Source organism: Arvicola amphibius, chromosome 12 (assembly GCF_903992535.2).
Source record: "Arvicola amphibius chromosome 12, mArvAmp1.2, whole genome shotgun sequence".
In the NCBI taxonomy this organism is placed as follows: domain Eukaryota; kingdom Metazoa; phylum Chordata; class Mammalia; order Rodentia; family Cricetidae; genus Arvicola; species Arvicola amphibius.
This window is the reverse complement of record NC_052058.2, coordinates 151,267,951-151,279,963: the sequence shown is the minus strand read 5'-3', so window position 1 is coordinate 151,279,963 and position 12,013 is coordinate 151,267,951. Positions and strand designations below refer to the sequence as shown.

Sequence of the window (12,013 nt, the reverse complement as noted above, 5' to 3'; positions counted from 1 at the left end):
AGCCCCCAGGGATGAGACAGGAAACTGTCTCAGGCCAGACTCAAAGGGTGAGCCTGTTCAGTCACCAGGGCATTCCCCATTTGGGACTCAAGCCACAGAACCTGCCTGTACATGGGAGGAAAGGGAGTGGAAGCAGGGACGAAGGGTACTGTGGAGGCCCAGGAAGGAGGAGCACTGTGGCTAACATGGCAGCTCAGTCAAATGTCGAGGGACACCCAGTGTTCAGGAGGCTGGCCATTGCTGAAATACCACAGGTCATCCTGAGGATTAGAAATGGCCCCCACTAACCTGACAGAATTAACCCCCAAAGCAGTTCTTGGCCTGCAGGCCCTTTGAACCCCTCAGCTAGATCTCTGTACAGTGCACAAGACACCCCTTGCCCACCTGTGGCAGCCCAAAAAAGTTGTGGAAGCTGGCCAGGTCCTGGAACTGTGGAGTTAACCAAGGGCTGAAGTTCTCCCAGGAAGCAGGGCCTCTTTATTCCTCTTTCAGGTCTCCCCACCACTCCCTGAGACATAAAACCTGCTGTGTTTGGTGTGGCCCTAAAAGCTAGTCCTGCCCTCCCAGGGCAGCTACCCCCACCCATAGACCCTGCAGTATTTCCTAAAGCTGAGAGGGTCTAAGGGTCTAGGGCAATGGTTCTCAATATGTAGATTTTGACCCCTTTGGGGGTTGAAAGATCTTTTCACAGGGATCACCTAAGACATCAGAAAATGCAGATATTATGATTTATAACTAGCAAAATTACAGTTGTGACGAGGCAATGATAATCATCTTATGGTTGGGGTCACCAGGAGGAACTGTGTTAACGCGTCACAGCATTAGGAAGGTCGAGAACTGATGGTCTAGGGAGACACAGGACAGAACCAGCAACGGGTATGGCTCAGAGGTAACTTGACTAATGCAAGATGGGCTCCATGCCTAGCTCAGAAGGAAAAAAGGGTCAGAGTGGTATATCAAGACAGTTCATCCAGAATAGGCATTCGCCACCAGGCCTGATGACCTGAGCGTAACAGCTGAGATCCACATGGCCGCAGAACTTTGCCAGTTGCCCGCTGACCTCCACATGGGTTACGTGTGCCCACACACCCACACACCCACAAGCTAAATATTTAAAAGTAGCAGAGCAGCGATCCTTGATTCTGATTTCAGTCCTTCCTTGCCCCAAGAACAGAACTCCCAAGGCGCCCGCAATGGAACTAAGACCCTGGAACCATCTCCACCCTGTGGAGAACCACCCAGCTCCAAGCAGGACTGGTCCAAGTTAAGCATAACAAGAATGACAGCAAACACCTGCAGAGAGGTTTCTGTACCAAGCCCTATTATAAAGACTTTACAACAAGTAATGGGTTGAGCCTTGAGCAAGGTGCTAATATCCCTATTTTACAGATGAGGAAATCAAGGCAGAGAAACTGTTTACTCAAGATCACATGGGGACTAAATGGCCAAGGCAGAATTTGAACTTGGAGCACCAGTAATGTTTCCGATAAGAGATTCAGATCCTGTTAGGGGCCTTATAATTGAAGAGCTGGTTCCATGCTTTTGCAAATGGGATGCTTTCAGGGGTGGGGATGCAATAAAGAGAAGGAAGTCTGGTGGAGTTCTAGCGTATAACCTCTAATTTATGCACATTCTGTCCTAACTCACACGTGACTGCTTGCAAGTTAGAGGGGTCTGGCCAAACAGTATCTGTTGGTTCCTGTGTGCCTGATGCCCACAATGCACCAACTTTCATTAATTTCCCAAGATGGCTTTGCAAGGTCACCTCAGCCACCTTTGCAGAGGAGGAAGCTCAGGGAATAGGGGTTACTTGATGGGCTTAAAACCCAAGTCCAGCCAGGAGGAGGTGGTGGCAGAGGCAGGTGAATCTCTGCAAGTTCGAGGCCAGCCTGGTCTACAGAGTGAGTTGCAGGACAGTCAGGGCTACACAGAGAAACTCTGTCTCAAAGTCTCAAAAAAAACAAAAACAAAAAAAGACCCAAGTCTCTAAATTTCCAAAACTTGGGGGCCCTAGGAGAAGGGCCAGGGACAATCAGACTAAGGGAGGGAGGAGAGAGAGAGAGAGAGAGAGAGAGAGAGAGAGAGAGAGAGAGAGAGAGAGAGAGAGAGAGAGAGAGAAGGGGGGGTGAAAATACGGGCAGTCACAGAGACGGATAAAAAGCGACAGGAAAGGAATCCGGTCAACCAGGATAATAATACTCTCAGGTCCCTCTAGTTAGGGTCCTGCAGGGACTTTGGAAGGTAAGTTTTCAAGTCCGGGTGTGTGTATGTTGGGGGGGTGTGCCCTCCAGGTCGGTCAGTCAGAAATGGCAGGGAGGAAAGACCTGGCGCCCACCCGCCCCGCTCCAGGCTCCAGCCTGAGAAGTTTAGAGAAGGGCCAGCAGCGGTTCTCTTAGCCCCGTGCCGTGGGTGGCTCCCTGGTTGGCTCTGGTCAGCATCAAAGACAAGTACGTGAGTAGGCAGGACGGCCAGCACCTGAGGCCTCCAGACAGTGCTGAGTGTACCCCCTCCTAGGAGATCAGCAGCAGCAACGGTGCGAGAGAGTGGCCCTCTCCAGGTCCATAGAAAATGGAAGAAAGGGGCTCTCGGCTCCCTAGCTTCCCTTCCCTCTCGCTTTGACCACAGCATTTTGAAAAGGGAAGGGGTCTTACTGAACCTCAACCGCTCCTTTGTGGTGGCCACCCGCGCTCCCCTCCCTCGGCTGCGTCCCACAGCACTCACCCAGCGGCACACTGATCCGGGGGCCGAGCGCCCGCGTCGTCCGCAGCAGCGGCAGCAGCAGCGGCAGCAGCAGCACCAGCAGCGCGCGCAGCAGGGCGGCGGAGCAGCTCGCCCAGCCCATCGCGGCGCGCGGAACTCGGAGCACAGCAGCCAGCGGCGTCCTTCGGCTCGGGCTCAGGTTGCTTAACTGGAGTCTCGGGCTGCAGCCCCGCCCCGCTCTGTCCCCTAGAGTCCTTCCTCCGCCTCGCCTCCGGACCTGGGGGGCAGCAGAGAAGACGGTCACGTGGGCGGCTGCACTGAAGGCTCCTCAGCCTAGAGTGCTGCCGAGTGGGAGTCCCACGTCCCGCCGCAGGGAGGAGGGCGCAGAGCAGGAAGTCAGAGGGTAGGCGGGCCTCCTGGCTGGTTCTCACCCAGCTCTTCTCCCTTCCTCCTTCCTGGGCGCTGGAGTAAGAGGGGCGCCGGATCGGTTCACCCGGCTTGGGACACACGGGGCGGGGCAGAGCCTGGGGACCCGAAGCTCGGAAATGAGGGGCGCGCAAGGTCTCTCGGGGCCACTCAGACCCGCCCTCTTTCCGGCTCCCGGGGACCCTGCCCCACTCGCCGCCTACCCATCCCCACCCCCTTGTTCCAGGATCTGTGCATACCCTGGGACTGGTGGCTTTCCAGTCTCTTTTCTGCAGGAGATCTATGCGTGGTCTAGAATCTAGATATTCTTGTTGGGCTGTCCATGCTTAGAATTCTGTCCACACGAAGCCCGGGGCGGCGCAGAATTAGTTCAAGTGGGATAATAGGATTTCATGGACTGCATGAAGGTCTAGCCAAGGAGACTAGACCTTCCCCCACCAGCACGTGGCTGAGCATAGGAAAGGATTCCCTAAGGATGGAGTAAGACACCAGAGGTATTCACCAGCAGGTACCCAGACCTGAGGTCAATTTGGTTAATCTTCAGTGGACAGGAAGAAAGGGAAATCAACAGAGAGAGCAAGGTTTGGGGAACCCGTTCCAGCTTTTTCTGGCTGCATGGATAGAATTGAAAACTTGAAAATCTGTGTTCATTGTTCTTGTAGCAATGAGACCATTTCACCCAGAAATGGGCTGTCGAATATCAGCAGTCTCAAAGCAACATCTTTGTCCTCTCATCCCCACCCCCCAGGCTTCCCCATCCCCTCCCACAAATAGAGAGCAGTCAGGGTAGACAAGCACTTGGTGGCCCCAGGTCTCCTTTCTTACAACCAGACTTCCCACAATTTCTGTACCATCACCACACCCTGAGATCCTTTTACAGTTTCATGTCTTGTCTCTTACTCCTCATGTCCAAACCCACTAAAACACAAAATCTGAAGTTTACTGCTTCCCTACATCCCACCCTGCTCTCCTGGCTACACTAAGGGTCCTCTAACTGCTTCTTCTCTTGCCCCTACAATCTCTTCTCAACATGGTAGCCAGAGGCCTTAGAAATGAAAGTCAGGGGCTATAGCTAAGTGACGCGGTTCAGTGGGCAGACACTTGCTGCCAAACTTGATGGCCTGAATTCGATCTCAGAATCCACATGGTAGAAGGAGAGGATGCACACCCACAAGCTGTGTCCTCTGACCTGTGTGACTGTGACACACAAAACATACATGTAAAAACCTTTTTTTTTTTTTTTTAAACAGGGTTTCTCTGTGTAGCCCTGGCTGTCCTGGAACAGACTCTGTAAAACATGGGGATGCACCTGCCTCTGCCTCCCAAGTGCTGGATTTAAAGGTATGGGCCACAGGCCTGGCTTAAAAATAATGGAAATGGTGGTACATGCCTTAAAGTCTAGCACTTGGCAGGTGGAGCAAGAGGACCAGGAATTGGAGGGCAACCTCAGATACAAGACAAGTTGGACGCCAATCAATGAGTGCTACAGGAGGCTCTGTCTCAAAAAAAAAAAAAGGAAATGAAACAAAACAAAAAAGAATACCTTAAATAAATAAATGAAATGAAAGAAGTTAGGCACAGCTTTCTTGGGCTCAAAACCTCCCGAGCACCTGGAACAGTGCCTTCGTACGTGCATGGTAGGCGGGCCTTCAATAAATATTGGTTGAAGGAATGACCGAGTGAATGAGCGGGACAGGAGTCACAGACTACTACCTGCTCGTATTAACTAACAACCTGGAACAATCCTCGGGACCAGTTCCTACCTAGTGAAGAGTGCTCCAAACCTGAAATTATGCAATAAACTTTTTCAATTGAACACACGACTTCAAAATTATCCCTCTTAAATCTGTTGGTTCTGGCCCCAATTTCATCCCACGGGTCATTTTGAATATCGATTCTACTATCATCCCATTTCATATTCGTATCATCTTCCAAGTTTTGAGTCATTGTAATTTGGCTAAGTATTCCATAGACCTTTAATCAAGTCACTGATAAAAATAATGGGTGTGCAGACGTTGCCTCCAGATCTTGGTTTCTGCACACCACTCCCCCGGAAAAGGAAAGCGAGCTCTCCTTGGAGGGTGAAGAGAATGCACAAGGCAGAAAGAACATTTTGATGGTCTGAAAGGAAAGAAATCGACAACTAATGAGGCTCTGCCTAAAGGATGCGGGAGACAGTTTGATGACCACTTGGTCATCAAATGGCCTAACAAGTAATGTCTTCTAATGCATCAAATTGAAATACAGCCCATTAGTCCGGAGTGTGACTCAGAAAGGGAAAGAGAAGGGAAGAGAAGGAAACTTCTTTATGTTAAAGTGCTGGCTGGGCAGTGTAGAAATGGAAGATCAGCAAACTGAGCAAAGATCAGGACTGGGTGTAGAGACTGTGAGGCAACAATGTCTGAGAGCCTGTCCCATGGATGACTTACAGTCCAAAGGAAAATGTGTCTGCCAAAGAGATGGTGGCCACCATCTTAGCCATGGGGTCAGAAACATCATCAGCAATAGGAATGTGACGTAATTGCCCCTCCCATCCAGTGCCATGAGAGAATCACAGTCTCAGTTCAAAGGGGTTTAACCCACATCTAACAATGAGGAGGAACGCAGATACATCCAGCATGAAAAGCATTTGACAATGACTAACTAGTCGGGGCTCATCAAAAAAGTCATTCTTGTGAAGGTGAAAAAATAAAAATAAATAGTTAAAATAGGGAAGGCTTACAGTTAAAAGACAAAAGATATGTGAGCCTTGATTGCATTTTAGAGGAAGAAAAAGTGTTGGAGCAACTAGAACACTTTTAGTATGCATTTTATATTAACAATAATTTTAAAGTCCTGTGCTAGGTTGAAAACATATTATTTAATAGCTACTTTAATGTTCATTTTCCTACATAAGAGCATGGTATTTCTTGGTTTGGAAGATACAATTTGTTGTTTTCAGAGATGATGCACTATGACATCAGAAACTATCTTTCAAATACACATGTGTAAAAACACATGTGCATGTGTGTGTGTATGTGCATGTGTGTATGTGTGTGCATGTCGAGGTATGAGCATAGGTGCCATAATTTGGTCAAACTATGTAAATATGTGTGAATGTCTTGTACCAATATTTTAGTTCTTCATTTAGGGGAAAAAATAAGACATGTCAAAACAGTGTCCAGTGACATGCCAGAAGAAACTTCCACGAGAGTTTAGTGACCAATATTCTTATTTGCTTTTCTAGTCAGGGTTTCTCTGTAGTTTTGGAGCCTGCCCTGGAATTTGCTCTGTAGACCAGGCTAACCTCAAATTCACAGAGATCCGCCTGCCTCTGCCTCCTGAGTGCTCTTTGTAGACTGAGGAATTGACTCTCTTCCTCACTACATAGCTCTGCCCACATTTTTCACCATATCCATAATAATATTACAGAAAAAAATTAAAAAAAAAACCTTGACTAGGGCTGAGGAGATAGTTAAGTAGATAAAATGCTTGTCATGCAGAGCTGGAGAGATGGCTCTATGGTTAGGAGCACCAGCTGCTCTCCCAGAGGACCCAGAGTTCAGTTCCCAGCACCCACATGCAACAGCTCACAACTGTCTGTAACTCAAGTACCAGGGCTTCTGACACCCTCACACTGGCATACATTCAGGCAAAACACCAATGCACATAAAATAAATAAAATGCTTGTTCTGCAAGCATGAAGACCTGAGTTTGATCTCAGAACTATGTGAAAACAGTGAGAGAGAGAGAGAGAGAGAGAGAGAGAGAGAGAGAGAGAGAGAGAGAGGGAGGGAGAGAGAGCACAAAAATACATTGGTAATCCCAACACTGCAGAGACAGAAGTATGCAGATCCTGAAGCTCACTGTTGGCCAGCCTAACTTACCTGGCAAGTTCCAGACCAAGTAAGAGACCCTGTCTCAAAAAAAAAAAAAAAAAAAAAAAAAAAAACCAGTGGATGGCTCCTGAGACATAACTTACAAAGTTGTCCTCTGGCCTCCATACACACATACAAATACACACATGCATGTGAATCTCATATTTGCACACAGAGATACTTGCACATGCATATACATGCACACCAAACCCTCGACAAAAATCGATGTTCGCTAGCTGGAGCACTTCCTTCTGCTTCCCACCCCACTCGGCCTGATCGATGGCCGCCTCCTCAATTAGCATTTATTGAGAGCCCAAATCCGGGCATCAGTAGCTCCTAAAGCTGTAGGGGATTGGTCTGTTCTTGTGTCTTGGCAACAAAGGGCTTGTCTGATGGCTGTACTCATCCCTGAGGAGGCAGGGGCTGATGTGGCCTCTCATGGCTGTTAATTATATCCTGCTCACATGCTTTGAAAGTATGTCTTATGCCAACTGGGCAGCAAGCCCCTAGAGAACAGTGACAGAAGTCTTCTGTCCCCTCCCCCCATAGCAAGGCACTCCAGTAAGAACCACACAGCGCTGTCTACATGAGGGTCCCTGACTCTTGGCCTGGGGAAGTACCCTCCAATCCATGTGCGTGGCGCCTTGCTCCTGGTGGGCTCCGCTGCCTTCCGTTAGTGTGCTCGTATGGTTTCTACTGTGCTCTCCCTGACCGGAAAGAACAGAAGGGTGACTGACAGAGAAAAACTGCTTTTGACTTAACTTCCTGTAGGCTAAAGAGTGGTTCCCAAGCCAACGATGTGTCTCCTGCTCCTCTCTGCCACTCTTGGATGTAGGCAAGTGTCTTTTAGCCAGGCGTCAGTGTTTACAAAGAGCTCAGGGGAGCAGCTTGGAAAGAGAGTTCCAAAAAACAGAGCAAGAAAAAAAAAAAAAAAAAAGCAATGCTTCCTCTGTGCCCCAGCCTGCAAGATGAAGTCATCCCCAAGTTGTTAAGTCTGGCCCTCTGTCCACATTCATTCTTCCTGCCATCCTGTCTGTCTGTCTGTCTGTCTGCCCCCACCCCCATGCCACACACACACTCACCAATGCAAAGATGAGAGGTCAAATGTTCATAAGAATACACTATAAAGAAAGCCAAAAAAGCCAGAAGGTGGTGGTACATGCCGTTGATTCCAGCACTGGGGGGCAGAGGCAGGAGGATCTCTGAATTTGAAGCCAGCCTGGTCTACAAAGCTAGCTCCAGGGCAGCCAGGGCTACACAGCGAAACCCTGTCTCGAAAACCAAAAGGAGGTGGGAGAAGCAGCAGCAGCTGCTGCCCAGACAGACTTGCCTTGCGCTGAGGGATGTCAGAGTCCAGTGGGCACATGCCTCCTAGGCAGGTGAAGAAACTTCAGAGATGACAGATTCAGTATCTTGATCTGGTGTTGGATTTTCAAGTTTGTACACATGTTAAAATGTACTGAGCTCTATGATCTTAAGATCTATGTATTTCGCTATATTTAAGTTCTTTGTTTTTAGATAGCATCTCACTTACATAGCCCAAGGTGGCCTAAGACTTGCTCTGTAGACTTGTATTCTCCACCTCCTGCCTCTACCTTCCCAGTGCCGGGAATGGGAGTGTGCACCCATGCCCTGCTCTATGCTTATACTTTATACCTGCTAACACAGGGAAAAGAGGAGCAGGAAGAGTAGGAGAATGGACCGTGACTGGAGAATCAAATGGGAGGACAAACTGACAGAACAATAGGAGCGACCAAGGAGAAGCAAGAAGAAAAAAAAAAAGGAAGGAAGAATGAAAACAGAAAAAACGAACAAACACATCTTCTCTGCTCCCCAAAGTCAGCCTATCACAAACATTCACCCTCTAGTACAGCCTCTGCCCAGGTGCAGGCAGGAAGAAGTCCTTGGGTATGCATGAAACACGCCAATGGGCTCTTGCCAGGCCTGCCCCCTCTGACTCCCACCCAGGGGAGCAGGGCTCTGTGCTCCCTCAGTTCTACTCCGGACTTTGTTTGCGTCCATGCGGGGGAGGGCTCTCCTGCCAAGCTCAGTGGAGCTTGAACCCAAAGGTCCCACCCACCCCTCCTTGGGCAGCATTCAGACTCCTCCCTCCCCCTTCCCCCACCCCTGGGTGCTGACTGGCAGGCTGCCTAGCAAGGTCTCTCAGACGTGAACTGGCTGTGGCCCAGCTAGCTCCCCAGGACCTGGCTCCTTGCCACCATCCCCTCGTAGCCCCAAGCTCTCCTCTTATGCCAACCTGCAGCTGTGGTTCCCCACCCTGCCCTGGTTAGGCACGAGGCCGAGGCCGTGTCTCCTCCCCAGGGGCCCGGCCGCAACTCAGCTGCAGCAGCGATACATTTGGATAAGAAAGTCACAACAGCTAACCCAGTCCATGTGTGCTTTTAAATCATCCAATGGCTGCCAGGTCCTGGGAGCTGGGCACTTCCCTGGGACAGGCAGCACCCTCTACAGCAGAGGGCATCCACCCGGGGTTGGTACTAACACTGCCTTCAGCTCTCTCAGCCGGCTTCCAACAGGGTCTGGCAACCAGTGTAATCAAACAGCCTCACCTCTTCCCGAGACCAGCTTCCCTCTACAGCCCCTTGCTGCGCTCCCCACCTCCACACACCCCTTTAAGTGGCGGAGTTCAGCGGTTGAGCATAAAGTAGAGAATTCATCACGACCCATTATATGCGCAGGCCTTAAGAGGACCACAGTCTCTCTAGCTGTCGGCTGCTTCTCCTGTGGTGGAAATACTACAGTACTTTATGGCATGACTAGGGAACACGATGAGATAGCACCCATAAAGCCACCTGCAGCCTGGCACAGAGTGAATGCCCTATGTCCCAGACTGTTATTGCTTCTCTATCTGAAGGTTGCCCTATGGCCTCAACAAAGCATGGCGTCTTAGAAGCCCCTTCCCTGTGTTCCCTGGGGTTCAGCTGCCTCCTGCAAAGGCGATGCTGAGGCTGCAACTCTCCTGGGCAGAAGAAACCAGCCTGCCCAGCCCCAAGCCCTGGGTGTGCCTACTGTGGCAAGCAGCCCACCACACAGCACCGCCTCCACTGGGCCTGTTAGGGCCTGAGCTGGCCACTCCCTGGGAGGGGATCCCCCCACCCTTACAGGGCTGTGGTGCAACCAGCAAGGCTCAGCCTGTCCCTGCCCAGGCAGGGTGCAACATGAAATTGACACTGTCACTCCTGTGCTCCTGTGCTGTCCCTGCCTAGAGGCCTGCCCAGTCAAGGGGACTAGCCTAGCTGATCCCTGAAGTAGTGATTGTTCAGTGACTCTTTGAGGCTCTCAAACTACCGCCCGCCACTCACAGGTAGAAGGCAGGAATCCTGGGCCAGGCGAGGATGGGGTCAGAAGGCTAAGGGTCAAGTAGTAGAGGCTCAGCTTCCAGTCCAGCTTATAAAACCTTGCTCTCTTCTCAAGATCTCAAATCAAGAGGCCGAGTGCAGGCTCATACTTGTACTCCTTGAGAGGCTGAGACAGGAGGATCACTGTAAGTTCTAAGGCTAACCTGAGTCACAGATTGAGCTCAAGGCCAGCCAGGGCTATTTAGAAAGACCATGTCTCAAAAGAATAAAAATTTAAACTTTTTGTTTTAATTTTTTGGAGACAGGGTTTCTCTGTGTAGCACAGGCTGCCCTGGAACTCACTCTGTAGACCAGGCTGGCCTCGAACTCACAGAGATCCACCTGCCTCTGCCTCCCAAGTGCTGGGATTAAAGGCGTGTACCACTAAGGCCCTGCTAGGTTTAAAAGATCTTAAAAACCTATCTCCCAATTTGCCATCAAGTTCCTTCCCTTGTGAATTGACTCTGAGCCCCGAGATCCCTAGCTACAGCCTTTTGAAGGCTGTGCCTTGATCCTCAGGAAACCGAGTTTCCACCCCAGAGACTGCTTTCCCAGAGGAGCTGTTTAGCTCCTGTTTCTGTCATCTTAAATCACCCTGGCTGACACTTCTCCCACACAGTCTTGCTCTTGGCTGTCATACTGAACTGAGAGAGAAAGCAGGGACAACAGTGGAGATAGAAGATGAGTTTTGCCACCAATCTACAACTCCAACAGTGTCTTGACAAGGTGGCCATTCCAAGGAATGTTCTACCATGGCAGTCTGCAAATTTGCTATCCTAAAGAAATGGTATCAGGCTAGGTGGTGGTGGTACACGCCTTTAATGCCAGCACTTGGAAGACAGAGGCAGCCAAATCTCTTGAGTTTGAGGCCAGCCTTGTCTAGAGTGAGTTCCAAGGCAGTCTGTGCTACACAGAGAAACCCTGTCTGGGCAGGGGCTGGGGGTGGGATGGGAGAAATGGTACAGGTGACACACCCACAGAGAGATGGGATGAGGTAGACTCCTACCTGGATGGGTCCTCTTGCAGTACCAGAAAATCCCAGGGATTCTTATTGCCAGATATGGACTGTGAGTGAAACACCCCAGATCTCTGGGGCTTGAGCACAGTCGAAGGAACAAAAAATTTTTGTCAAAGTCTAGGGATGCAGCTTAGTTGTTAGAATACAGGCCTAGCATGCTCATATGCACTACTCTAGGGCACTGTGAAGAACATTCTCTTTTTTCTTTCTCTTTCTGTTATTGTTGATTTATTTTTTGTTTTTTGTTTGTATTTAGTTTTGTTTTGTTTCAAGACAGGGTTTCTCTGTGAAACTTCTCTGGCTGTCCTGGAACTTGCTTTATAGACCAAGCCGGGCCTCGAACTCACAGAGATCCACCTGCCTCTGCTGGGATTACAGGAGTGTGCTACCACCGCCTGGCTTGATTTTAAGACAGTGTCTTACTATAAAGCCCAGACTGACTTTGAGGTGGACCAAGACAGATCACAAACATACCCCTCCAGCCTCAGCCTCTTAAGTGCTGGAATTACAGGTGTGTATCACCACACCCAGCTATAACCACTTCTTTAAAGTGTTTTCATATGCAGAAACAGGGAACTTACAAAATTAGCCTTTATCTGGAAAAAAAAACCTAACAACAACAAAAACGAAATCATCTTTCGTTTGGAATAGCT

The 12,013-nt window shown here is 49.7% G+C and overlaps 1 protein-coding gene across 1 annotated transcript in view; it reads right to left on the bottom strand.

The window, feature by feature from the left end:
• The window catches only part of Sema4b (semaphorin 4B), a 40,658-nt gene that overhangs the window by 25,325 nt on the left and 3,320 nt on the right, over positions 1 to 12,013 (bottom strand). The window contains exon 2 of the mRNA XM_038313772.1: positions 2,722 to 2,977. Coding sequence (XP_038169700.1) covers positions 2,722 to 2,842 — 121 coding nt within the window. The 5' untranslated portion in view covers positions 2,843 to 2,977. The remainder of the gene's footprint in view (positions 1 to 2,721; positions 2,978 to 12,013) is intronic.